This window comes from Xyrauchen texanus, chromosome 37, assembly GCF_025860055.1.
Source record: "Xyrauchen texanus isolate HMW12.3.18 chromosome 37, RBS_HiC_50CHRs, whole genome shotgun sequence".
In the NCBI taxonomy this organism is placed as follows: Eukaryota; Metazoa; Chordata; class Actinopteri; order Cypriniformes; family Catostomidae; genus Xyrauchen; species Xyrauchen texanus.
In genome coordinates this window covers 37,835,015-37,862,514 of record NC_068312.1, presented here as the reverse complement: position 1 = coordinate 37,862,514, position 27,500 = coordinate 37,835,015, and the positions used below count along the sequence as shown (strand labels likewise).

The following is a 27,500-nucleotide window of genomic DNA, read 5'->3' as shown; positions in this document are numbered from 1 at the left end:
TGTTCGGGCAATTTTGACTTCATTAGATCTAGTGTTGAACATGAAGACTTGCAGTGACACTCTGTGTTTTCAAACGTTAATGTCAATCAGTGCAATTTGGCTCCTAACATGATGTTTGTGTGTGTATGTGTGTGTGTGTGTGTGTGTGTACAGGACAGCAGTGTTCAGATCGCTGTTAAACAGTGTCGGCAGGAACTCAGCGCCAAGAACAAGGGCAGATGGAGTTTAGAGATACAGATCATGAAGAGGTGAATATATCTCTTCCCATTTATTTTCCTTCTTCCTGTCTACCTGTTGGGCAGCACACACACACACACACACACACACACGCACGCACACGCACACACATACGCACACACATACACACAGACAAACACAACACACACAGGCACACGCACAAACACACACACACACACAGACACACACAGGCACACACACACACACACAGACATACACACACACAGAAACACACACACACAGACACACACAAACACACACACACACAGACATACACACGCACACACAAACACACGCACACACACACACACACACAGACATACACACACAGACATACACACACACAGACACACACAAACACACACACACACAGACATACACACGCACACACAAACACACGCACACACACACACACACACAGACATACACACACACACACACGCACGCACACACAGACACACACAAACACACACACACACAGACATACACACGCACACACAAACACACGCACACACACACACACACAGACATACACACAGACACACACACACACAGACACACACAAACACACACACACACACACAGACATACACACGCACACACAAACACACGCACACACACACACACACACACAGACATACACACGCACACACAAACACACGCACACACGCACACACACACACACACACACAGACATACACGCACACATGCACGCACACAACACACAGACGCACGCATGCACACACACACACACTAATTGCATCTCACGCACACACACACACGCACACAAACACACGTGCACACACACACACACACAAACACACGCGCACACACGCGCACACACAAACACATGCACACAAACAAACACACGCGCACACACACACAAACACACGCACACACACGCGCACACACAAACACATGCACACAAACAAACACGCGCACACACACATACACACACACACACACTAATTGAATCTAATTGAAAGTGGAAAATAATATAAATATCTAATTTATATTATTTGACAAGGACATTTTTGTCCTCTAATGACATGGATTAATAATGGGTTTTGTGCTACTCTAGCGGGTCGAAAAGCACAAACATTTGAACATGTTGCATTTAAAAAAAACATTTAAGCACTAATTAAGTATCAAATACAAATAAGTTGCAATTCATTGTGCAAAAACAAAACATTTAGTACACACTAAAGTATGTGCTCAAGTTCCCTACTTGGGAACTTATATGATATTGAAATGCCGTAAATATGTAAATTCATCCCTAAAGCGATAGTTGAACCCAAAATGAAGATGTGCCCAGTGATTTATACTATCAAGTTCCAAAAACAACAAAAAAGCACATTAAAAGTATCTTAAATGTGCTCCATTCAGCTCAAAGTATGTTCCAACACTTTATTCATAGTCTTCTGAAGCCATACGATAGTTACGTTTGACAAAAAAAAACAAATGTAAGTCTTTATTCACTGATAATCTTCCCCTCGAGCTAACACGTCTAATTCACCTTCCAGTTCATTTAACTCGCAACATAGCACGTTTGAAAACTGTGACAGCAAATGATCTGGAGAGAAACATCAGAGAGGGAAACAATGTGAATTTCAAAGCTATCTTATGGCTTCGGTAGACTTCAAAATAATTGTATTTTTCTACGTTTTGCGCACTAAAGACCAACAATAAATCTTTTCTGTTTACCATTTTAATGTGAGTTCCATTAAGCGACCGCACAAAGTCTGCCGTTGTTATTCGGCTATTTTAAAATGTGTTTATGCACAAAAGAGGGCCGACTTTATGACACCACAGTAGTAAAAAGTGACCCAGCAGTTTGGAATATAGAGGCCGCGCCATCGGTCGGTCACAACACCTTCAGGCTCATCGTAATTTAACAACAAGTGCATCTCTGGTTGACGCATTTAAGAGAGGGTTTCATCACGGTGTTGGTTTAGGGGTGATTGTGTTGTGGCCATATTAATGTCATTTGTTTGGATTATTGAATGAGGTTTTACACATGCAAACTATTACGAATAAATATTTTCAGAACCTGTAAAAGCTTTACAGAAGAAACAGCAGAAGTCATCTATGTTCATGTGCATTTGTGCCGTTTATTGAGGTTGAACTCAACATGAAGACAAAATTGACCTGTTAAATCTGCAAATAGCTTTTTAGACTATTTAGACTTAGTTTGTTCCTTCTGTTTTAGGTTGCGTAACCTCTCTAAAAATAGTGAACACAGTAATTTACATGCATGTCTCATTAAAACTGAATTGGGGATGTTTATACCAGGCCTTCATCGCCTTTTTATGTCTAGATTTCACTTTTTTTTTTGCCTTGTCCCAGACCTGGACTTTCAATATTAAACTAGAATCTATTATAGAAATACTATAGAAATTATTACGTTTTGAAAACTATGATAATCTAAAGAAAGAGGGAAATAAACATAAAAATGTCAATATTTATTATGTGAAAATGATTCCTAGCAATTTTTCAAAAAGACAATTGTCCCACAGTTGTGGGTATTTCCACAGTGCACACATACACACACACACATATACACACACACACACACACACACATATACACACACATACACACACACACATATACACACACATATACACACACACACATATACACACACATACACACACACACACATATACACACACACACACACATATATACACACACACAAACATACACACACACACATATACACACACACATACAGACACACACACACATACAGACACACACACACACACACATACATACAGATACACACACACACATACATACAGACACACACACATATATATATATACACACACACATATATACACACACACATACAGACACACACACATATACACACACACACACAAATACAGACACACACACATATACACACACACATATATACACACACACACACACACACACACACACACACACATACAGACACACACACATATACACACACACACATACACACACACACATATACACACACACATACAGACACACACACACACATACAGACACACACACACACATACAGACACACACACTCTCACACACACACACTCTCACACACACACACACACATACACATACATACACACACACACACACAAAATTTACAGATTTATGCATTTCATATTTAAATTCCATCAAATTTAATTGAGTCATCATTAACAAAAGCGTTTTTTCTTTTTTTATATTTTACATTTTTTAAATTTGTATACATTTTATTTATTTAATTTTTTCATTCACATAATTTTATTTAAATTTAGCTGAAAATTGCACAATTCAATTTAATGGAATTTTGTTATGAATTTAAAAATGTGTAAATCCTAAAAACTGTCTCAGATATGTTTTTGGAGTGCACCAAACAATTTTGTGCCTAAATAAAAATGTACTTTTTTTAAGTTAGTGTACTTGTTAACCAAGTGAACAAAAGTGTCACTGCAGAGCATGCTTGAGATGAAATAAGAGACAAAACAAATATAAATGAAGGGAAATATAAATGAATCAATGAACGACTAACCTGACATTGATAGGGGCGTCGGACACACGCTGTAGCAAACGTTTCAATCACTCGACCTTCATCAGACATTTACAACAGCACCGACTTTAAAATATGTCATGACCGCATATGATGACCAATGACATCACAACCAATGACATCACAACCAATGACATCACAATAGAGAACATCTAGAAAAACCTCACATATACAGCAGCTCAAATACGTCTGTATGTAAGTGTGTGATTTACATTACAGGTGTGATTTTCTCAGATTTATAGCAGTCTGTCCCCAGACATGGTCTGAGGCGTAAACCTGGACTTACAGCCTCTTAACTCACTGTATAAAGCCAAACCACAACCATCACACACACACACACACACACACACACATACTCCCACAAGTGACCATCAGCTGCATGTCTCACAAACCTTTTAAATCAATGTGACGCTCTGTGATTTAGCTCCCAAATATGAAGGAATTTCACTCATTTCAATTGCAGTTATTCTGTTATGCTGCCTGGAGTCCATCTGGTTTGAGTTTGTTTGTTCTGACTCTGTGTTTTATTGGAGTTGATCTGGGGTTGTGCCATCCAGCCGTCTGAAAACTCAGTGTAATAAACACATTAAGCACCATTGTGAGAACACGAGACGCTATAAGCTGGATGTCTCTGTGTGTTTTTATGGTTTGTGTGTTTGTGCATTATGATGAAACGTCTCTTTCACAGGTTGAATCACATAAATGTGGTGGCGGCGAGAGACGTTCCAGAAGAACTTCAGAAACTGGCCACAAACGACCTGCCGTTACTGGCCATGGAGTACTGCCAAGGAGGAGACCTCCGCAAGGTGTGTCTCTTACAGAAAATACCCTAATACCATAGAGTTTGGAGGTTTACCATGGTAACACCATGTTTTTGGGCTTTTACTGTGGTAATAGTAGTTTCTTTGGAGATCTACCATGGTAAAACCATGTTTTTGGCCATTTGCCATAGTAATAATAGTTCTTTTTTGGAGATGTGCCATGGTAAAACCATGTTTTTGGGCTTTTACTGTGGTAATAGTAGTTTCTTTGGAGATCTACCATGGTAAAACCATCTTTTTGGACATTTACTGTGGTAATAGTAGTTTATTTTGTAGGTTTACCATGGTAAAACCATGTTTTTGGCCATTTGCCATAGTAATAATAGTTCTTTTTTGGAGATGTGCCATGGTAAAACAATGTTTTTGGCCATTTACCATAGTAATAATAGTTCATTTTTGGAGATGTGCCATGGTAAAACCATGTTTTTGGCCATTTATCATAGTAATAATAGTTCATTTTTGGAGATCTACCATGGTAATACCGTGTTTTTGGCCATTTACCATAGTAATAATAGTTCATTTTTGGAGATGTGCCATGGTAATACCATGTTTTTGGCCATTTACCATAGTAATAATAGTTCATTTTTGGAGATGTGCCATGGTAAAACCATGTTTTTGGCCATTTACCATAGTAATAATAGTTCATTTTTGGAGATGTGCCATGGTAAAACCATGTTTTTGGGCAATTACTGTGGTAATAGTAGTTTCTTTGGAGATCTACCATGGTAATACCATGTTTTTTGCCATTTACCATAGTAATAATAGTTCATTTTTGGAGATGTACCATGGTAAAACCATGTTTTTGGGCGTTTACTGTGGTAATAGTAGTTTCTTTGGAGATCTACCATGGTAATACCATGTTTTTGGGCATTTGCTATGGTAATAATAGGTTTTTTTGGAGATCTACCATGGTAAAACCAAGTTTTTGGGCATTTACTGTGGCAATAGTAGTTTTTTTGGAGATCTATCATGGTATTACCATGTTTTTGGGCATTTACTGTGGTAATAATAGGTTTTTTTGGAGATCTACCATGGTAAAACCAAGTTTTTGGGCATTCGCTGTGGTAATAGTAGTTTTTTTTGGAGATCTATCATGGTATTACCATGTTTTTGGGCATTTGCTATGGTAATAATAGGTTTTTTTGGAGATCTACCATGGTAAAACCAAGTTTTTGGGCATTTACTGTGGTAATAGTAGTTTTTTTGGAGATGTGCCATGGTAAAACCATGTTTTTGGGCATTTGCTATGGTAATAATAGGTTTTTTTGGAGATCTACCATGGTAAAACCAAGTTTTTGGGCATTTACTGTGGTAATAGTAGTTTTTTTGGAGATGTGCCATGGTAATACTATGTTTATGGCCATTTACTTTGGTAATAATAGTTTTTTTTTTATTTGGACATGTAGCATGTTAATATGATGTTTTGGGGCATATAACGGGGTAATGCCATGTATTTGGAGATGTGGCGTAGTTCTACTATGTTTTTGGATATGTAGCATTGTAATACCGTGTTATTTTGACATGTATTATATAATACTAATGTGTGTGGACTTGTATCTTGGTAATACCATGGTGGTTGCACATGTGCCATGGTAATGTCAAGTTTTTGGGAAATTTGCCAAAATACTACCATGTTTTTTCAGACTTCAAGCATGGTAATACAGTTTTTTGGATATGTACTAGTAATACCATGGTGATTTGTATATGTAATGTGGTAATGGCATATAGCTACAATATACTGTACCAAAGTACCAAAGTATTAATATGACACCATCACTCCAACATAGTACCACAGCATTTTCTTGTTTAATATCTGTGTTTTCTGCACGTACAGTATCTAAACCTGCTTGAGAACTGCTGTGGCATGCGAGAGGCTGCTGTACTGACACTTATCCAAGATATATGTGAGTACACACACACAGACACACACACACACACACACACACACGTACCGATATATGGATTTCCAAAGTTGTGCAAGAGCATAGTTATTCCGGCCAATTGCCACATAGAAGACATCAAGAGCTGTTTAACTCAATTTTTCCATCATCCTTCCAGCTCCCAAACTCCACCTTTTATTTCTCTACATTTATGAGGGGAAACGTCATGTTGCGCATCAACATACACAAGCAATAAACAGAGGTCACCCGAGGACACGTGTGTGGTGACGGTGTTTGTTTATATTTCTGACGAATTCGAAATTGTCAAATCTAGTCTTGTAAAGGTCAGAGCATAACCTGAGTCATATATTTGCCCCAGATTTGTAGTTGAAATGGGTGGAGAGTTTGAATCAGATTCATTTCTTGCTTGCTCATGTAGGCTGTTTGCCAACACACACACACACACACACACACACACACACACACACAAACACACAAACCTCATGTGGTTTTTAATACAATGAAAGTGGATGTTGATTTGTACTGCCAAGCTCCTAAATGGACTAAAAAGTGCCATGGTGCCATGGTGGCGTAGTGACTCGCCTCAATCCGGGTGGCGGAGGACGAATCTCAGTTGCCTCCGCGTCTGAGACCGTCAATCCGCGCATCTTATCACGTGGCTTGATGATGGCGTTACCGCGTAGACCTAGCGCGCGTGGTGGCTTCACGCTGTTCTCCGCGGCATCCGCGCACAACTCACCACACGCCCCACCGAGAGCGAGAACCACATTATAGCGACCACAAGGAGGTTACCCCATGTGACTCTACCCTCCCTAGCAACCGGGCCAATTTGGTTGCCTAGGAGACCTGGCTAGAGTCACTCAGCACACCCTGGATGCGAACTCGCGATACCCAGGACGCCTTCAAATGACACTATTACATTTTTATATAAAATAAGCACATTTGTTGCTACCTTCACTTCACTAAAAAGCAGAATTGAATATTCATGAAAAGGCTGCTGTGTCTTGCATTAGGGGCATCTGCTGCTAACTGCTGGAGAAAAAATGCATTCATTGCAATGACAAGTATAGCCTATAGGTGGCCTCAGTGTTCTCCTTATCATTGCCTTGTCTCCGTAATTTAATGCTGTAACTTAATATCTAGATATTATCACAAGTTATGCATTTGGGTATATATTAACACATTATAAAAGACTGTTGTATGTCAGAGTTTAGCTACTTTTAATGTGTTTTGCATGGGAACTGTTTTTATAATATGAAGTGTTTTTGTAGCAGTGTTTTTGTTCTGGAAGGGCAAATGTTCAACACAGTGGGTTCAGTCATGTAGTTCTGTAAGTGTGTGTATGTGTAATGTGGGATGTGTTCTGTTTTGTGGCTATGTCACAGTTTCACCCATTAATTTCAGTCTGTCTTTGTGTGGTTGTTGTTGTGTGTGTGTGTGTGTGCGTGTGGTGTAGCTGGGTAAGTGTGTGTGTGTGTGTGTGTGTGTGTGTGGGTGGCAGGGCTGGTAATCTGGCATATCGAGCACTTTGGGGCCAATCAGGCGCAGAATGGCCCTCGGGAGATCCTAGGCTAAATAAGCTAAAATGAGCCGCCGCGTTATGTAGAACGGACCACAAAACGGCGCCGCGATATGCAGAAAAGGACAGCGAACCTTATCAGGCTAATTAAGCCTCCGAGAGGGATAAAGGCCGATGGCAGACGGTGGTGCGACGAGGGAGAGATAGTTTACGAACATGTCCGTCATGTGTGTGTTTGTCTTTTAAGTTATTCATTAAAATATAATTTATATTATCAAGCCGGTTCTCGCCGCCTCCTACCCATTGAATCCCTTTACACTGGGGCCGAAACCCAGGAAGGAGGAGGGATGCCCGTTGCGGAGTCCTCGACACTGCCATCCACCCAGGGGAGCGCCGCTGCCATCCACCGGGGGAGGGAGTAGACCGACCGCCCGGACGCGGTGAACGGCCGCCGTCCACGAGGCGAGTGGGGAATGGACTCCCCGTCCGCCTGGAGCGATGGAGCCGCTGCCAGGGGTGGAGGAGAGCCCTGCCACCCCCCAGAAACGCGGAGGGGTCGGAGGAAGACCGCCGTCCGTGAGGGGAGGAGGGAAGTGTTCCCCGACCGCCTGGAGCGGTAGGGCCGCTGCCAGGGGCGGAGGAGTGTTCCCACGAGTCGCCGAGAACGCGGAGGGGCGTTCTGACCTCCGGGGGTCACGAGTCTGACTCCGGTCCACCCGGGAGGAAGCGGCTGTCGTCCGCCTGAGAGGGTGGAGGAGTGATCGAGGACCATGCGACCGGTGTATCTCTCTCTCACTGCCGCTCTGCGTTGGCCTTTTCCCTCTCGTTTAAATTTGAGTGTTTTTTTTTGGGGGGGGGGTACTACACTGTTATAGGAAGTACCCCCCATATTTATTATTTCTGTTTCCCTCCCCTTGTCCCCTCCCTCGTCCAGGTAGATGGGGATGACCTACCGGCAGACCAGGCTTCAAGCACGCCCTCCCCCAGGGAAAGAGGGGTGTGGGGGGGGGGGGGTGTATGTCAGGCCGGGGGCTCCCCAGCCTGAGAGAACGAGGAAGGAATGTGGCAGGGCCGGGTCGTGATCATACACACCTGGTCCCGTATCAGGCTAATCAAGCCTCCCGAGAGGGATAAAGGCCGATGGCAGACGGTGGTGCGACGAGAGAGAGAGAGAGAGAGATAGTTTACGGACATGTCCGTCATGTGTATGTTTGTGTCTATGTCTCTGCAGCGTCAGCTCTGACATACCTCCACGGGATGAGAATCATCCACAGAGATCTCAAACCAGAGAACATCGTCCTACAGCAGGGCGAAAAAAGAGTGAGACGTGTTCGATTGTATTTTTAAAATGCATAAATGTTGCTTTGCTTCTAATTTAAGTTTGAACTTAATGACGTACTGCGAATCTTTTCCTCCTCTAGTTGGTCCATAAGATCATAGATTTAGGTTACGCTAAAGAACTGGACCAGAGCAGCCTGTGCACGTCGTTCGTTGGGACGCTGCAGTATTTGGTGGGTACATGAGAGGATTTTTGTAAACTTGTCTCTTTATTGTTTTTCCTTACTCTCTCTTTTGCCGTCCGTGTGTCTCTTTCAGGCCCCCGAGTTGTTGGAACAGCAGAAGTACACAGTGGCGGTGGATTACTGGAGTTTTGGCACGCTGGTATTCGAGTGTATCACTGGATTTAGACCATTTCTACCAACCTGGCAACCCGTTCAATGGTATATAGCCTCTCAGTGTGTTCAGTGTATATAAATGCATCAGTGAAACCAGCACACTTAAATATCGATGTTTGGCCGTGCTCCTGTACTCGTCCTCAAATGAGTGTTTTTAAAATATCCTCTTAGGTCCTCTTGAACTTTAGCGTTCCATCTTTACCTCTCCTCAGGCACACCAAACTGTTACAGAAACATGAAGATGATATAGTGGTTTATGAAGATCTCACAGGAGAGGTCCGGTTCTCCAAACATCTGCCTAATCCACACAACCTCAACAGGTTAGTGCATGTAATCAATCGAGTAGTGCATGGGTCATAGTGTGTACTGTAAGTTGCTAACATCATGTTGTGTTTTAGATTGTTAGCCGGTCAACTGGAACACTGGCTACAGCTGATGCTGAGATGGTCACCTAAAGAGAGAGGTAAAGATTTAAGACAAAGGGGTAAAGAGAGTCAGGATGTGCCCAAAGACACCGAGGAGGACAGTAAAGAGACCCCAGAGGGGTGCAAAGAGTCTCCAAAGGGCACATGTTTCTGCTTTGATGAGTTAAGCCGCATTCTGAATCTAAAGGTTGGTTAAAGTTCCCATCAAGGAAATTACTCAAGACTATTTTGTCTCATGCGGACATCCACACTCGTTCTTTCTCTCTCTCCAGCTGGTCCACGTGCTAAATATGACCTCCGCTGAAATATTGACATACTCCGTCCAGCCGGAGGACGACGTGGCATCCCTACAGGAGCGAATCGCACAGGACACGTGCATTTCTCCAGCCAATCAGGAGCTGCTGTTGGAGGCGGGGCTTGCCGTAGAGCCGCATAATAGCGTCATGCAGTGTGCGATTGATTATTGTGTACGTTTGTTTATTCGAAGCTTCTGATTTAAAGCAACTTTGATGCAACAGCAGCTAATTTATTTAGCTTCAACCAGGTTTTAAAGGGGTCACACCATCAAATCAGACTCAAAACTTCCTCTGTAGTCCATTTATTGAAACTAAGCTGCAAAAATGGCTCATTTCCTCCACAACTTTCTGACGTCAGACAGGTTTAATAAAGGACTGCCTTCATTTAGATGTCTACATTGCCTAGCAACAACACCAGTAGAACGTATGATAAGTAACTAAGGAACTAAACTATGACTGGTTTTGATACAAGTAACCTTTACTTACCTTATCAGTGGACTTCTGGGATACATAAGTGTATCTTATTCACCCAATTTTGTGAGTATAAATATTGTCTTGACAACATTGTGTTGCGTTTGTTAGTTGCTGGAAACTCGGCGGGCAGAGGAGCCCCTGGTTTTCCTGTTTGACCGTTCGTGCTGCAACTACGAACCGCAGTTTAGCCCACGCGTCCTTCCTGAAAACATCCGATTCGTCCGTGAGTTACTGTAGCACTTTTAAAATGTTCAGTTGATGTTTTATTATGTGTGTGTTGTCCAGTGAAGGGTCTTTAAACTGATGTCTTCTATGTTTTAGAAAATGACCCCAAACGCTCGCTGGCCTACAGCGCACAGAGACGCACATGGGGTCAAGCCTGGCACACCATACGCACGCTGAAAGAAGACTGGCAGAGACTGCAGCAGGGGCAGAAAGTAGTCATGTAAGTCAGTAGCCTAAATCTGCCACATGAGCTCAATCTGTCTGGAGCAAGTGCAGACAGATTGCTCCAGACAGATCGAGCTCATGTGGCAGATTTAGGTTCAAACCTTGTCTGCATTTCTGTTCTCCTCTCAACTGTGTCCATAAAAACAATATATCAAAATAGGGATGTAACACACTTCTACATTCTCTGGAATCAAACACCAAGCATACTTAGCAATCTCTCTTTCTGTTCCAGTATGAGTCTTCTCAGACATAACGGTACACTGTCCAAACAAAAGAATGAGATGGTGTCCATGCATCAGAGGTTAAAGGCCACGCTGGAGTTTTTCAGCACTAGTCTGCACATCGATATCGACAAATACCAAGAGCAGAGAGCTACAGGGATAGGTACAACACATGCACACACACTCACACACACACACTCAGTCCTATGTATTGCATTACTTTCAGAATATGAATATGGATTACTGATTTGGTGGTGTTGTGATTGATGATTTGTTAATGTTATGATTGATGAATTTATAATTAGTGATTTGGTGATGTTATGATTGAGAATTTGATGATGTTATGATTGGCGGATGTAAGGATTAAGTGATTATTAGTGATTCATTGATGTTATCGTTGCTGATTTGGAGAAGTTTTGACTGGTGATATAATGATGGTGATTTGGTGATGTTATGATTGGTGATGAAATTATGGGTGATTTCGTGATGTTATGATTGGTTATCAGGTGATGTTATGATTCTTGATTTGGAGAAGTTTTGACTGGTGATATAATGATGGGTGATTTGGTGATGTTATGATTGGTGATGCTTTTATTGGTGATTTGGAGATATGATTGGTGATTTGGTAATGTTGGAATCGGTGATGTTATGATTCAGTGATTTTACGAATGGGGATTTGGATAAGTTATAATTGGCAATGTAGGCCTAATGATGGTTGATTTGGTAATGTTATGATTGATGATTAGATTATGTTATGATTCGTGATATGATTGGTAATTAAGGTGATGTTGTGATTTGGTGGTGTTTTGATTCATATTAATAATGCTATCATTGGCGATTTAGAGATGTTATGATTGCCAATGTTATGATTTGGTGATGCCATGATTGATTAAGTTGTGATTAGTGATAGGATTAGTGATTTGGAGATATGATTGTTGATGTTATGATTCAGTGATGTTATGACGATTTGGAGAAGTTATAATTGGCGATGAAATTATGGGTGATTTCATGATGTTATGATTGGTGATCAGGTGATGTTATGATTCTTGATTTGGAGATGTTAACTTTTGATTGGTGATGCTATAATCAGTGATTTTGAGATATGATTGGTAATTTGTTGATGTTGTGATTTGGTGATGCTATGATAAATAATGCTATGATTAGCGATTTGGAAATGTTATGATTGGTGATGCCTTTATTGGTGACTTGGAATTATGATTGACGATTTGGTGATGTCATAATTGGGAGATGTTATGATTCGGAGATGTCATGAATGATGAAAATATGATTAACGATTTGATAATGTTACGATTGGTGATTTATGAATGGTGGTTTGGAGAAGTTATGTGTGGCGATGTAATGATGGGTGATTTGGTGATGTTATGATTGGTGATTTTGAGGTATGATTAGGATTTGATGATGTTGGGGTTGGTGATGTTATGATTCAGTGATGTTATGACTTCTGATTTGGAGAAGTTGTGATTGGCGATGAACTGATGGGTGATTTGATGATGTTATGATTGGTGATTTAGAAATGTTATGATTGCTGGTGTTATGATTGGTGATTTGGAGGTATGATTGTGGATTTGGTGATGTTATGATTAATAATGCATGATTGGTGATTTAGAAATGTTATGATTGCTGGTGTTAAGATTTGTGATTTGAGATGTGATTGTGGATTTGGTGATGTTATGATTAATAATGCATGATTGGAGATTTAGAAATGTTATGATTGGTGATTTGGAGGTATGATTGGGATTTGATGATGTTGGGGTTGGTGATGTTATGATTCAGTGATGTTATGACTTCTGATTTGGAGAAGTTGTGATTGGCGATGAACTGATGGGTGATTTGATGATGTTATGATTGGTGATTTAGAAATGTTATGATTGCTGGTGTTAAGATTTGTGATTTGAGATGTGATTGTGGATTTGGTGATCTTATGATTAATAATGCATGATTGGTGATTTAGAAATGTTATGATTGCTGTTGTTATGAGTGGTGATTTGGAGATGTTAAGCTTTAGTGATGCTATGATTGGTGATTTGGAGATAAGATTGTGGATTTGGTGATGTTATGATTAATAATGCATGATTGGTGATTTAGAAATGTTATGATTGCTGGTGTTATGATTGGTGATTTGAGATGTGATTGTGGATTTGTTGATGTTATGATTAATAATGCATGATTGGTGATTTAGAAATGTTATGATTGCTGGTGTTATGATTGGTGATTTGGTAATTTTAGTGATCTAGTATTTTGTGTTTCCAGCTTCTGAAAAATTATTGGGTGTTTGGCGAGAAATGGAACAGACAGCTAACAACTGTGGGCAGGTAAGAGCGTTTTTTTGTGAGTGATGTCATATTTGTAAGCTGTCACAGAGCTCCCTGGTGTAACTTTGTTTTAGTGTTAGTGTGAATATTTAAATATTTAATACATGTGTGTGTCAGACGGAGGATGTGAATAAATTGGAAGAGGAGATGATGACGCTTCAGACTGATATCGTGGACCTTCAGAGACAACCCTGGAGGAGCGGAGAGGCTTTAGAGACACTGTAAGCACACACACACACACACACACACACACACACACACACACAGGCCCCTTTACACCTGGCATTAACATCTGATGTACAGTATGCAGTCATGAAATCAGAAATCCATCCTTCAAATCTGATCACAAGTGATTAGAAGAGATGTATTGTGTATTAGTATTGCACTCCCATACTCTGTGTTGTGTTTTGTAGTGAAGTGAAGGCCATGGATCTGTTCCGTAAGCTGAGAGAGAAACCCAGAGGTAAGACACCTGCGTCTGTCATGACCTTCTCAAAATCAGAGTGTATCCACCATCTGAACCCCTGCTGCAGATGATCTATTCTGATGTGTTGTTAAAGTTACTTTGTTTTCCTTACTGATCTCAGAGCAGCGTTGTCAGGGTGACTGCCAGGAAGTGATCAAACTGGTGGTTCAAGCCGTGCAGTTTTACGAGAGGAAGTTACGGGACTTCTACACACACCTGAGGTCTGTTGCTCTGTGTGTGTGTGTGTGTGTGTGTGGGGACATTTTATGTGACCAAATGTCCCCACATGACTTAATGAACATGTAAAATGCCAGATGGTTTGGCATGGTTAGGGTATCATCAAATACAATATGTGTATGTGTGTATGCAGTAAGACGATGGTGTGTCGTCAGCGTGTTCTGGAGTTGTTACCGCGTGTGGAGGGGATGGTGAGCGCCATGGCTCAGAGTGAGAATCGACTGCTCCACCTACAGGAGAAACGACAGAAAGAGCTTTGGAACCTGCTCAAAGTTGCCTGTGTAAGACACATACTACCATACAACTCATACTATTTCGGCAGTATGCTGTATGTACACTGTGCACAACAGGGCCGTCAAATGCCCTCCCTTGGCGACGGGCCTGGTGCATTAGATGAAAATGAAATCAAATAGAGTACCCGGATTACCAACTACATTTGACTAAGAAAACACTATGTGGAATACTGCATGGAATAGTTTATTTCAATTCCAGTGGGATGATTTGTTTTGTCTCATTCTTTCATCAGACTGAAATATTAAGACATTTTTGCACATCATTGGATTAAAAACGCATAATAACTTTCTGGATGCCATTCGCATATGATACAATGAAGTCATGTGAGCACAATAGCCTAGTTTCCATCCACCTTTCACGCTATTTTGTTATTGACAAAGTGAAAATGCGAGAGAGAAAAAACTTGCGCCGGGTCAAAACGGATCTTCTGCCCATTTCCATTCAGAAATGTGTTTATCGCTAATTCGCCTCCCAGATGTCCCTAATTGTTTCCTCTGAAGTTTGGGTAAAAGGGGGAGATTATTGAGACAATTCATTGAAATTAGTCAGTTTACGGTCATTTTAATTAACAAATAAAAGCAATCAGAAGAGGAGGGATTGCAGTCAAAAAGGGAGCAGTTGTTCCAGATGGTTAGATTTCAAATATTTAATCGTATTAAAATGTTCAAAAGCTTGTTTTCTGAAAGTGAACTCGGCAATGGACAAATAGTTCTGATAGTTCATAATCTTAAGAAAAGTATAGAACATTCTGGGAGTCATTCAGATGACTTTATTCATCTACAGAACAGAGTACGGCTAATTAAGTTTGTGTAAAGAAAAGACATCTATAGGTCTAAAAATATCTATTTTTTTGTTTGGTAATAAATTTTTTTAATTTAATGCTTTTTTCATTTGGTAATTTATTTATTTAATACAGGGGATTTTGCTCAAAAGTAAAACTAAACAATAATTTAATAGAATTGGGCTGTAAGTGTTCCCCAAAAAAAGCACTGATGATTTTCTCCTGTATTGTGTATTTATTCTTAACATAAAACATCTTGTCGCACAGAAATGATGTTTTTTGTATTGTGGGTAATTCCGTGAATCCATCCATCCATCTTCAACCGCTTATCCGAAGTCGGGTCGCGGGGGCAGCTGCTCCAGCAGGGGGCCCCAAACTTCCCTATCCCGAGACACATTAACCAGCTCTGACTGGGGGACCCCAAGGTGTTCCCAGGCCAGTGTGGAGATGTAATCTCTCCACCTAATCCTGGGTCTTCCCCGAGGCCTCCTCCCAGCTGGACGTGCCTGAAACACCTCCCTAGGGAGGCGCCCAGGGGGCATCCTTACCAGATGCCCAAACCACCTCAACTGACTCCTTTCGACGCAAAGGAGCAGCGGCTCTACTCCGAGCTCCTCACGGATGACTGAGCTCCTCACCCTATCTCTAAGGGAGAAACCCGCCACCCTTCTGAGGAAGCCCATTTCGGCCGCTTGTACTCGCGACCTAGTTCTTTCGGTCATGACCCAGCCTTCATGACCATAGGTGAGGGTAGGAACAAAAATTGACCGGTAGATCAAGAGCTTTGCCTTCCGGCTCAGCTCTCTTTTCGTGAAAATGGTATGATAGAGCGAGTGCAATACCGCCCCCACTGCCCCGATTCTCCGGCCAACCTCCCGCTCCATTGTCCCCTCACTCGTGAACAAGACCCCGAGGTACTTGAACTCCTTCACTTGGGGCAATACCTCCTTCCCTACCCGGAGTACGCACTCCATCGGTTTCCTGCTGAGAACCATGGCCTCAGATTTAGAGGTGCTAATTCCGTGAATGCCGTCTATTATTTTGAATGGTGTGAAAAAGCAAAACAGTGGCCATTCATTTGTTCTCCTTGTACATGTCGAAAACCGGTGCATGATACGAGATATTTGTGTTGCACTCCTGGAAGTGTCACGTTTGCAGCATTGGATCTATACGCCGTTAAGATCAATCCATAATCACGTACAATAAATTGGCTTTCAATACTGTCGTCATGACAACACAGGTTAGCGATTGTGGCAAACTCTGTCATGTGACACTACATTTTTGCGTTATTGCCAATTTTATCGACAAAACATGTTTCCAAACCATTTTTTCACGTCATTTGATGTATGGACACAGAGTTTATGCGCTTGAGTTAAACGGAAAAATATGTCGACATTTGTGACATTTTAGCGATAATGTGCGAATCCATCAGCTTTATTTTGATGCGCTAAAACGTGGTTGGAAACGTAGTTAATGTAGTATACAAATATTTTAAACCATTTTTGTTGCATACTATTTCATATGTTATTTGTTTTAAGTAGTATGCAGAAAATCAGTCTTAATCGCATTAATGAAATTTAACGTAATTTCTTAAACTGCCTAAATGTGAGGAATTCACAACAGTGATTGCTAAAAGTAGCTAATACATCAGTATAATCATTATAAGCTATTGTGTCAGGAGCTGATCTGATATGAAACACTGATCTTAAAATGCATTGTGTAAAACATTGTAAGTTGTTCATAAATGTCAAAATATTTAAATATTTGGTTCAAGTTTGGTCTGTTGCAGTTTGACATGTTTCATGTGTGTAAAATGAACACTGTGCAGTATTGTATTTTGTACATAGGGAGTGTGTTGCTGTGTATTGTGTCTTGATAGTGTGTGTTTGTGTGTGTGTGTTTTTCCAGAGTAAAGTTCGCAGTCCGGTGAGTGGCAGTCCTGACGGGGGGCGAACTCCTCCGACCCCTGGACCCCCTCTGCTGTCCCACAGACCCCAAACTACCACCAGCCTGCCCAATTTACCCCCAAAGTAAGACCAGAATCAAACCATCAGTGTGTGTGAGACATGCATGACTGACTGTTACTGTACTCAAGGCTGCAGTTGATGACTTTGCGTGTGTGTGTGTGTGTGTGTGTGTGTGTGCGCGCATAGTGACGAGTCTCAGCTTGTGATTGAGGAGAGCAAGACATTTGAGAGCCGACTGCAGAGTTTAGTACAAGAAACCATTCAGGAAACAGAGACAAGCATGCAGGTATTGTTTTTAACTGAAGATCGTTATAATGACTACAGTGTTTATGTTAAATGTCAATCATAAAGGCCCATGATTTGTTTTCTCTTTCAGATGTTGAGAGAATGGAAGTGGTTAAACGGAGGGCAGGATCTGGCTTGATGTCACATGTTTCCAGCCTGTCAATCATTTCATAGGAGTGTGTGTTAGAAACTCGAGACCGTTACTGTACTACTGCCATCAACTGGAGGAAACGTGATACTGCAGGCAGTGTGAGCTGCCATTTAACTGACCTGTGTGGGGCCAAAGCTTACCATATTTTAATCATTTTATTTGTCCCTGAGGTCGAACTACAATATTAGCCAATGTTGTTTGTCATAATGTGGTTTTTGTGACCATTTTTGTACCAGACCTTCTTTATGACCCTTAAGGCTGAAACATGTCCACACCAATTCGCTGATAACTCCCAAAAATCAGACGAAGCACATTTATAATCAAGCTTTTCTCTGCTTTTTCACGTCAAACCTTGAAGAGGTGTCGGATAAGCCGGTAAGAACGGCAGTTAAGCTGTTAAATCCACCCATTTCAATCGGTTTATTCTTACGCCGTTTATGATCTTAAACTGATAGAGGAAAGCCGCTTAATGCATTTACATGATCGCACGCGTTGTCGGCTTATTAAGCATAATCATTGTAAGAACGTGCATGTAAACGCACTCAATCTCAAGACTTCTTGCTATGCAAGCTCGATTTCATGTGTAGTTGCGATCCAAAAATGTGTCAGAACGCAATTCAATACATGAGTACGTGTTGCCTTCTCAATGTTGCCACAAGGGGCGCTATAGGAGACATTAGGTTAATCTGTCCGCTTCTATGGTGAGTTTTCTTTGCCATGTTTTTCAAACGGTTTGAAAAGTTTTAAAAAATACATTACCTGTATAATAACACTTCCAGTTTAATGGTATAGACGTTTGAAGGTACATCTATCGGCCATTGAGTACTGATTATTCTTATCTCCACGGTAACGTTAAGCATGTTCAACCGCGTTCGCATCTTCGCACTTGAGTACGTTTCAGCCTTTAGAATTAAACTGACGGTTTTTGCTGCTGTGCCTTTAAGACGTCTATGTAAACGTCCTCGTCACATGGGAAAAAAGTAATTGCGCTTTGTTGCATTCACACATGAGCTGCGGGTTTGCTGTCGGGCAGAGTCCCAGAGCCGTCTGTACTGAAATGTGCTGCTCAAACTGTTCAGATCAGACTGAACAGTTTGGTCAAGATTACAATCAAAGAACATATTTCAAATCAGCAGTTAAATATGACAACAATGGTATCATAAATGGTGCATTAGCTCAGATCTGGCTGAAAAAAATTGCTATTTTTCAGGCTGGCCCAGCTAATGCACATGGGTTTTCTCAAGTTGATTGACAGGCAATATTTGTATCTGAAAGATGATTGGCTCTTTTACCTGTAAGGCGGGACTTCCTTTTGTACACCCACCAAATTGGACGTTCCAATTTCTCCCTTTCATTTTAATACAAGTACTTTATTTCAGGTATACTATCCTTGTCATCATAATCATGAAGTTCCTAGATGAGCTCCTTCTTATACATAATATGAACATGTGAACTTATGAAATATATGCAATTTACGGCTTAAGTCAACAATGGTGGCTATTTTTTACATCCGGACAAATAAAATATAAACTTTTTGAGGGACAAGCTGATTGTAAAGCTTTTTTATGATGATTTGTTTAATGATGTAATGGAAGTGTACATTTTATGAAAAATATTAAATGAGTTTGACCAAACTAAGTGTGTGGTTTATGGCATGTGTGAGTTTGTGTGATTTCAATTACTTGATTTAAAAAACAAATCACTTTTGAAATGTTTAGGCTATGACAAAAATGTATTTTAGACTCGACCCTCGTTTTCTTAAAAAAAAAATAAATAAAAAAAAAAATAAGAGCGCAAAAATCGAGGTTACAGCAAGGCACTAACAATGGAAGTCAATGGGGCCATATCATGTTTAAACAGAAATGTGAAGCTTATAATTTTATAAATGCATTTCAATTAATTCTTCTGATAAAACATGTATTATTTGAGCTGTAAAGTTGATAAAAATTGTCTTTTTTATAGTCGTTTCAGTGTTTTAGGGTTTGTTGACATTCATCGTCATGGCAACGAAGTTGTAAAACTAGCTATATCTTCACACCGGAAAGGTTTGTAAGATTTTATCACACTAAAATCATGTTTACATGAATATTGTTTACATCTTGTGAGTATACTTTTGAAACAGTGAGTATTTTAACGTTTAAAAACGGTCTTTGGAATGAGTGGGCGTGGCTAATTTAACGGCTCAGTCACGTGAAAGGCAGCTTCAGAACGCTAAAATGGTTTACAGCACCTTTAACTTGTATTGAACCTGGAACATTTCTTTAAGTACTTGAACGGTGTTTGTGTCTCACATTCAAATGATAACAAAATTAAATCCATTAACAATCCTCTTTATTGAGTTACACAACATCAGTTTCCTCTTCTACTCCTGACCTTTAAACATCATAGGTGTTTTAAGGGAAAACACTAAAGAAATATGCCATCCTTTACTAACGCCAGCCCACAAACATAGACTACCTAAGTGAGAAAGTATTATATGTTTGGTGAAGAATGTTATCAAGACATAACGTGAACAAACATGAGTGAAAGGGCTTTCAGAGAGGCATTCCTTATCATTTAACATTAGCCTACTCATGAAATATAAGCACAACACACTTCGCTAACAAGATACATGTCAAATACTGTCCAACCCTGTGTGTGTGTGTGTGTGTGTATGTGTGTGTGTTACCTGGACCACATGATAGTTCATGTACAGGAAACAACATAATAATAAGGGTATTTAAACATCTTGCTTGATTAATGAAGTGTATAAATGTCCATTTAAAAAGAAACTATATGGTACCGTATGACCGGCTGTCTCAGTGTTGTTACACACAGATGTTGTCATGGTGATGGTTTGAAAGATTGGTGTAGCCAGTGTAACCGGTCCTGGTCTACCCGCTCCGAGCGGGATTCAAACTGGGGTCTCCAGCATGGGAGGAAGGGATGCCAACAAAGAGGCTAAAGGCTACTGTCCCTAGCGCACCTCTTTTGGCCAGGGGAGTGATGTTTACATGCTAAACAAGCATGTACCAGCTGTCTGCTGTTACACTCACCCCCCTACACCTCACTCCCATGTGGGTCACGGCACCACTGTAACCGCTCCTGCTCGACCCGCTCCGAGCGGGATTCGAACCGGGGTGGGAGGGAGGCACGCTAACAGTGAAACCTGTTGAGGCCAGAGGAGTGAGGTTTACATACATGCAGCACGTACCAGCTGTCTACTGTTACCCTCACCCCCCTACACCTCACTCCCATGTGGGTCACGGCACCACTGTTCCTGCTCGACCCGCTCCGAGCGGGATTCGAACCAGCAGGCATGCTAACGAGGAGGCTAAAGGCTACAGCCTCTAGCGTCAGACGCTAGTGCGCACGTACCAGCTGGCTACCGTTACACCAGGAACCTTTTTCGTATTGGATGAGGTGCTGTAAGAGTTTATGGCCAATTTATTAAGGGTCAATTTATTTAGTAAATCTGGGTGAAATGGGACTGTCAGCTCTCTGTGGGTTCTCTTCTTTCATCTCTGCATGATGTCTACACCTCCAGCTCAAAGCCCATGCCAACCTTGTGCCCGCCAGCATTGAAGTTCTTTGCATCGATCAGAGCAGAGAGGGTGAGCTTCACACCTTGAGAGAAAACAGGACAGAGAAATAGAGATAAACTTACAATATCATGTAATGTACAGTGAGGAAAATAAGTATTTGAACACCCTGCTATTTTGCAAGTTCTCCCACTTAGAAATCATGGAGGGGTCTGAAATTGTCATCGTGAGGTGCATGTCCACTGTGAGAGACATAATCTAAAAAAAAATCCAGAAATCACAATGTATGATTTTTTAACTATTTATTTGTATGATACAGCTGCAAATAAGTATTTGAACACCTGAGAAAATCAATGTTAATATTTGGTACAGTAGCCTTTGTTTGCAATTACAGAGGTCAAACGTTTCCTGTAGTTTTTCACCAGGTTTGCACACACTGCAGGAGGGATTTTGGCCCACTCCTCCACACAGATCTTCTCTAGATCAGTCAGGTTTCTGGGCTGTCGCTGAGAAACACGGAGTTTGAGCTCCCTCCAAAGATTCTCTATTGGGTTTAGGTCTGGAGACTGGCTAGGCCACGCCAGAACCTTGATATGCTTCTTACAGAGCCACTCCTTGGTTATCCCGGCTGTGTGCTTCGGGTCATTGTCATGTTGGAAGACCCAGCCTCGACCCATCTTCAATGCTCTAACTGAGGGAAGGAGGTTGTTCCCCAAAATCTCGCAATACATGGCCCCGGTCATCCTCTCCTTAATACAGTGCAGTCGCCCTGTCCCATGTGCAGAAAAACACCCCCAAAGCATGATGCTACCACCCCCATGCTTCACAGTAGGGATGGTGTTCTTGGGATGGTACTCATCATTCTTCTTCCTCCAAACACGGTTAGTGGAATTATGACCAAAAAGTTCTATTTTGGTCTCATCTGACCACATGACTTTCTCCCATGACTCCTCTGGATCATCCAAATGGTCATTGGCAAACTTAAGACGGGCCTTACATGTGCTGGTTTAAGCAGGGGAACCTTCCGTGCCATGCATGATTTCAAACCGTGACGTCTTAGTGTATTACCAACAGTAACCTTGGAAACGGTGGTCCCAGCTCTTTTCAGGTCATTGACCAGCTCCTCCTGTGTAGTTCTGGGCTGATTTCTCACCTTTCTTAGGATCATTGAGACCCCACGAGGTGAGATCTTGCATGGAGCCCCAGTCCGAGGGAGATTGACAGTCATGTTTAGCTTCTTCCATTTTCTAATGATTGCTCCAACAGTGGACCTTTTTTCACCAAGCTGCTTGGCAATTTCCCCGTAGCCCTTTCCAGCCTTGTGGAGGTGTACAATTTTGTCTCTAGTGTCTTTGGACAGCTCTTTGGTCTTGGCCATGTTAGTAGTTGGATTCTTACTGATTGTATGGGGTGGACAGGTGTCTTTATGCAGCTAACGACCTCAAACAGGTGCATCTAATTTAGGATAATAAATGGAGTGGAGGTGGACATTTTAAAGGCAGACTAACAGGTCTTTGAGGGTCAGAATTCTAGCTGATAGACAGGTGTTCAAATACTTATTTGCAGCTGTATCATACAAATAAATAGTTAAAAAATCATACATTGTGATTTCTGGATTTTTTTTTTTAGATTATGTCTCTCACAATGGACATGCACCTACGGTGACAATTTCAGACCCCTCCATGATTTCCAAGTGGGAGAACTTGCAAAATAGCAGGGTGTTCAAATACTTATTTTCCTCACTGTAGCTCATTAGCCTACCTCTCGGCTGTTTATGGTTGCTTTATGGCAGTTTGGTCCATTGATATATAATATAAATGACGTACGGGCACAGGTGTGTAGATATCGGCTTTGAACATGCCTCAAACAATCAGATTTTAGAGCAGAAACTATACATTTTAGACAGTACATTTGACCACGGACATAATCAAGAAGTAACCTAAAGTTTATATGTTTATGTTTATGTTTATATGGGGTAATCAAATTGTCCCGGTTGCTAAGGAGGGTAGAGTCACATGGGGTAACCAAATTGTCCCGGTTGCTAGGGAGGGTAGAGTCACATGGGGTAACCAAATTGTCCCGGTTGCTAGGGAGGGTAGAGTCACATGGGGTAACCAAATTGTCCCGGTTGCTAGGGAGGGTAGAGTCACATGGGGTAACCAAATTGTCCCGTTGCTAGGGAGGGTAGAGTCACATGGGGTAACCAAATTGTCCCGGTTGCTAGGGAGGGTAGAGTCACATGGGGTAATGAAATTGTCCCGGTTGCAAGGGAGGGTAGAGTCACATGGGGTAACCAAATTGTCCCGGTTGCTAGGGAGGGTAGAGTCACATGGGGTAACCAAATTGTCCCGGTTGCTAGGGAGGGTAGAGTCACATGGGGTAACCAAATTGTCCCGGTTGCTAGGGAGGGTAGAGTCACATGGGGTAATGAAATTGTCCGGTTGCTAGGGAGGGTAGAGTCACATGGGGTAACCAAATTGTCCCGGTTGCTAGGGAGGGTAGAGTCACATGGGGTAATCAAATTGTCCCGGTTGCTAGGGAGGGTAGAGTCACATGGGGTAACCAAATTGTCCCGGTTGCTAGGGAGGGTAGAGTCACATGGGGTAACCAAATTGTCCCGGATGCTAGGGAGGGTAGAGTCACATGGGGTAACCAAATTGTCCCGGTTGCTAGGGAGGGTAGAGTCACATGGGGTAACCAAATTGTCCCGGTTGCTAGGGAGGGTAGAGTCACATGGGGTAACCAAATTGTCCCGGTTGCTAGGGAGGGTAGAGTCACATGGGGTAACCTCCTTGTGGTCATGATTAGTGGTTCTCTCAATGGGGCGTGTGGTGAGTTGTGTGTGGATCGTGGAGAGTAGCATGAGCCTCCACATGCTGCGAGTCACATGCGCGGATTGACGGTCTCAGAAGCGGAGGCAACTAAGACTCGTCCTCCGCCACCCGGATTGAGGTGAGTCACCTCTTTAAGTATCTTTAATCACTAAGCCCAATTAATAAAATATAACGTCTCGAAAATGCATATAAAGCTTCTCATAGAAACATGTCATGTAATAGCGATTGTTTACCTGGCCTGAGGCTCTGTGTGTATCCAACTCCAACCAGACTGGCGTTGTTCACTTTGGCCTGTCCAGGGAAGTATGAGAGGACACACACACAAAGGGTTTAGAGGTGGAGTCAAATGTAGAATCGAATTATTATCTTGTGGTGTGTGTGATTGTATTTTGAAGACTCACAGAGATGGAGGAGTCTTTATCCAGCTGATATTTGGCAGCAATGCCGAAGCGTGTGTTATTACTGCCGGCGGTCCACGCCAGATTCACCGCCGTCTCCAACTGATCATTTACTTTCTGATAGATGGAGCCGCCGAACTCTGTCCCATCATTACTACAACACACACGCGACAGCACGGTTATGGTCAACAGCTATAATACTGATTGTTAATTAGATCTCATTGGAATTATGAGGCTTTATTTGATGTTTTTACAGATTGTATAAATCAGATTTAGTACTATTCAAGTATTTCTTACACATTAGTGTGTAGCTGGAAGTCTCCCGCCTTGTAGCCCAAAGCGAAGTTGTTCTGGGCGAGTTTGGACTTGGCCGTGTCGAAGGCCATCTGATAAGCGGCCAGCCAACCCTCATAACCCAGAACCGCTGCGGCGTGAACTGTCGGTCCGGCCAGGTCAAAGTCTATATCACAGCCCGCATTCATGTAGTCGCGCTTGTAACCCGTCTTCAGCTTAGCGCTCTTCTTCCTGAAGATATCAGAGCAGGAGAAGACATCTGATGCTGGTTAATCGTAGCATCCAGTGGACAAATATTTGGGAATAATGACTGCAATGTTGTGCCTCTGACCATTTATTAGAGGAATCTATGTTACCTCTATCGCTTTGCTCACGTTCTCTCTTGTATTACTCCAAGATCTTTACAAATAAGCTAATACAAATTTATATAATTCTTTTATAATTTACTAATAATATTTGGGTTTATAACTACAGTATTTATTTAAATATAAAAAATATAAATAATATAATTACAAATCCTAAATATTTAGTTATAAATCTGATTATATAATTTAAAATCTGAATGTATAGTTTTAAATCTGAATATATAGTTGTAAATCTGATTATTTCAATTTAAATCTGATTATATAATAAAAATCTGAATATATAGTTTTAAATCTGATTATAAAATTTTAAATCTGAATATATAGTTTTAAATCTGAATATATAGTTGTAAATCTGATTATTTCAATTTAAATCTGATTATATAATTTAAAATCTGAATATATAGTTTTAAATCTGAATATTTAAATTAAAATCTGAATATTTAGCTGTAAATCTGATTATTTAAATATGAATATATAATTTTAAATCTGAATATTTAAATTAAAATTTGAATATATAGCTGTAAATCTGAATATATAGTTCTAAATCTGAATATATAGTTGTAAATCTGATTATTTAAATATGAATATATAATTTTAAATCTGAATATTTAAATTAAAATTTGAATATATAGCTGTAAATCTGAATATATAGTTCTAAATCTGAATATATAGTTGTAAATCTGAATATATAGTTCTAAATCTGAATATATAGTTGTAAATCTGATTATTTAAATATGAATATATAATTTTAAATCTGAATATTTAAATTAAAATCTGAATATATAGCTGTAAATCTGAATATATAGCTGTAAATCTGAATATATAGTTGTAAATCTGATTATTTAAATATGAATATATAATTTTAAATCTGATTATTTAAATTAAAATCTGAATATATAGCTGTAAATCTGAATATATAGCTGTAAATCTGAATATATAGTTGTAAATCTGATTATTTAAATATGAATATATAATTTTAAATCTGAATATTTAAATTAAAATCTGAATATATAGCTGTAAATCTGAATATATAGCTGTAAATCTGAATATATAGTTGTAAATCTGATTATTTAAATATGAATATATAATTTTAAATCTGATTATTTAAATATGAATATATATTTATTGTTATAAGTCCTGAATATATAGTTCTAAATCTGAATATATAGTTGTAAATCTGATTATTTAAATATGAATATATAATTTTAAATCTGAATATTTAAATTAAAATCTGAATATATAGCTGTAAATCTGAATATATAGTTGTAAATCTGATTATTTAAATATTAATATATAGTTGTAAATCTGAATATATAGTTGTAAATTTGATTATTTCAATTCAAATCTGATTATATAATTTAAAATCTGAATATATAGTTTTAAATCTGATTATTTAAATATTAATATATAGTTGTAAATCTGAATATATAGTTGTAAATTTGATTATTTCAATTCAAATCTGATTATATAATTTAAAATCTGAATATATAGTTTTAAATCTGATTATTTAAATATTAATATATAGTTGTAAATCTGAATATATAGTTCTAAATCTGAATATATAGTTGTAAATCTGATTATTTAAATATGAATATATAATTTTAAATCTGAATATTTAAATTAAAATCTGAATATATAGCTGTAAATCTGAATATATAGCTGTAAATCTGAATATATAGTTGTAAATCTGATTATTTAAATATGAATATATAATTTTAAATCTGATTATTTAAATTAAAATCTGAATATATAGCTGTAAATCTGAATATATAGCTGTAAATCTGAATATATAGTTGTAAATCTGATTATTTAAATATGAATATATAATTTTAAATCTGAATATTTAAATTAAAATCTGAATATATAGCTGTAAATCTGAATATATAGCTGTAAATCTGAATATATAGTTGTAAATCTGATTATTTAAATATGAATATATAATTTTAAATCTGATTATTTAAATATGAATATATATTTATT

General features: G+C 39.9%; 2 protein-coding genes across 3 annotated transcripts in view; one reads left to right on the top strand and one right to left on the bottom strand.

Moving 5' to 3' along the window:
* LOC127630493 (inhibitor of nuclear factor kappa-B kinase subunit beta-like) overlaps positions 1 to 19,834 on the top strand; it is a 25,846-nt gene extending 6,012 nt beyond the window's left edge. The window contains exons 3-22 of the mRNA XM_052108062.1: positions 154 to 248; positions 4,500 to 4,617; positions 6,467 to 6,536; positions 9,284 to 9,372; positions 9,474 to 9,563; positions 9,649 to 9,773; positions 9,941 to 10,048; positions 10,127 to 10,340; positions 10,426 to 10,620; positions 11,032 to 11,146; positions 11,245 to 11,368; positions 11,606 to 11,757; positions 13,866 to 13,927; positions 14,045 to 14,148; positions 14,341 to 14,390; positions 14,515 to 14,614; positions 14,764 to 14,911; positions 17,614 to 17,735; positions 17,859 to 17,958; positions 18,049 to 19,834. Of these exons, the coding sequence (XP_051964022.1) occupies positions 154 to 248; positions 4,500 to 4,617; positions 6,467 to 6,536; positions 9,284 to 9,372; positions 9,474 to 9,563; positions 9,649 to 9,773; positions 9,941 to 10,048; positions 10,127 to 10,340; positions 10,426 to 10,620; positions 11,032 to 11,146; positions 11,245 to 11,368; positions 11,606 to 11,757; positions 13,866 to 13,927; positions 14,045 to 14,148; positions 14,341 to 14,390; positions 14,515 to 14,614; positions 14,764 to 14,911; positions 17,614 to 17,735; positions 17,859 to 17,958; positions 18,049 to 18,096 (2,229 nt within the window). The 3' untranslated portion in view covers positions 18,097 to 19,834. The remainder of the gene's footprint in view (positions 1 to 153; positions 249 to 4,499; positions 4,618 to 6,466; positions 6,537 to 9,283; positions 9,373 to 9,473; positions 9,564 to 9,648; positions 9,774 to 9,940; positions 10,049 to 10,126; positions 10,341 to 10,425; positions 10,621 to 11,031; positions 11,147 to 11,244; positions 11,369 to 11,605; positions 11,758 to 13,865; positions 13,928 to 14,044; positions 14,149 to 14,340; positions 14,391 to 14,514; positions 14,615 to 14,763; positions 14,912 to 17,613; positions 17,736 to 17,858; positions 17,959 to 18,048) is intronic.
* A 570-nt stretch (positions 19,835 to 20,404) lies between these two features.
* LOC127630502 (voltage-dependent anion-selective channel protein 2-like) overlaps positions 20,405 to 27,500 on the bottom strand; it is a 17,999-nt gene continuing 10,903 nt past the window's right edge. For both annotated transcript variants that reach the window (XM_052108077.1, XM_052108076.1), the window contains exons 6-9: positions 25,159 to 25,386; positions 24,865 to 25,015; positions 24,697 to 24,754; positions 20,405 to 21,714 (exon numbers count right to left, since the gene is read on the bottom strand). In XM_052108077.1, the coding sequence (XP_051964037.1) occupies positions 21,623 to 21,714; positions 24,697 to 24,754; positions 24,865 to 25,015; positions 25,159 to 25,386 (529 nt within the window). In that variant the 3' untranslated portion in view covers positions 20,405 to 21,622. The remainder of the gene's footprint in view (positions 21,715 to 24,696; positions 24,755 to 24,864; positions 25,016 to 25,158; positions 25,387 to 27,500) is intronic.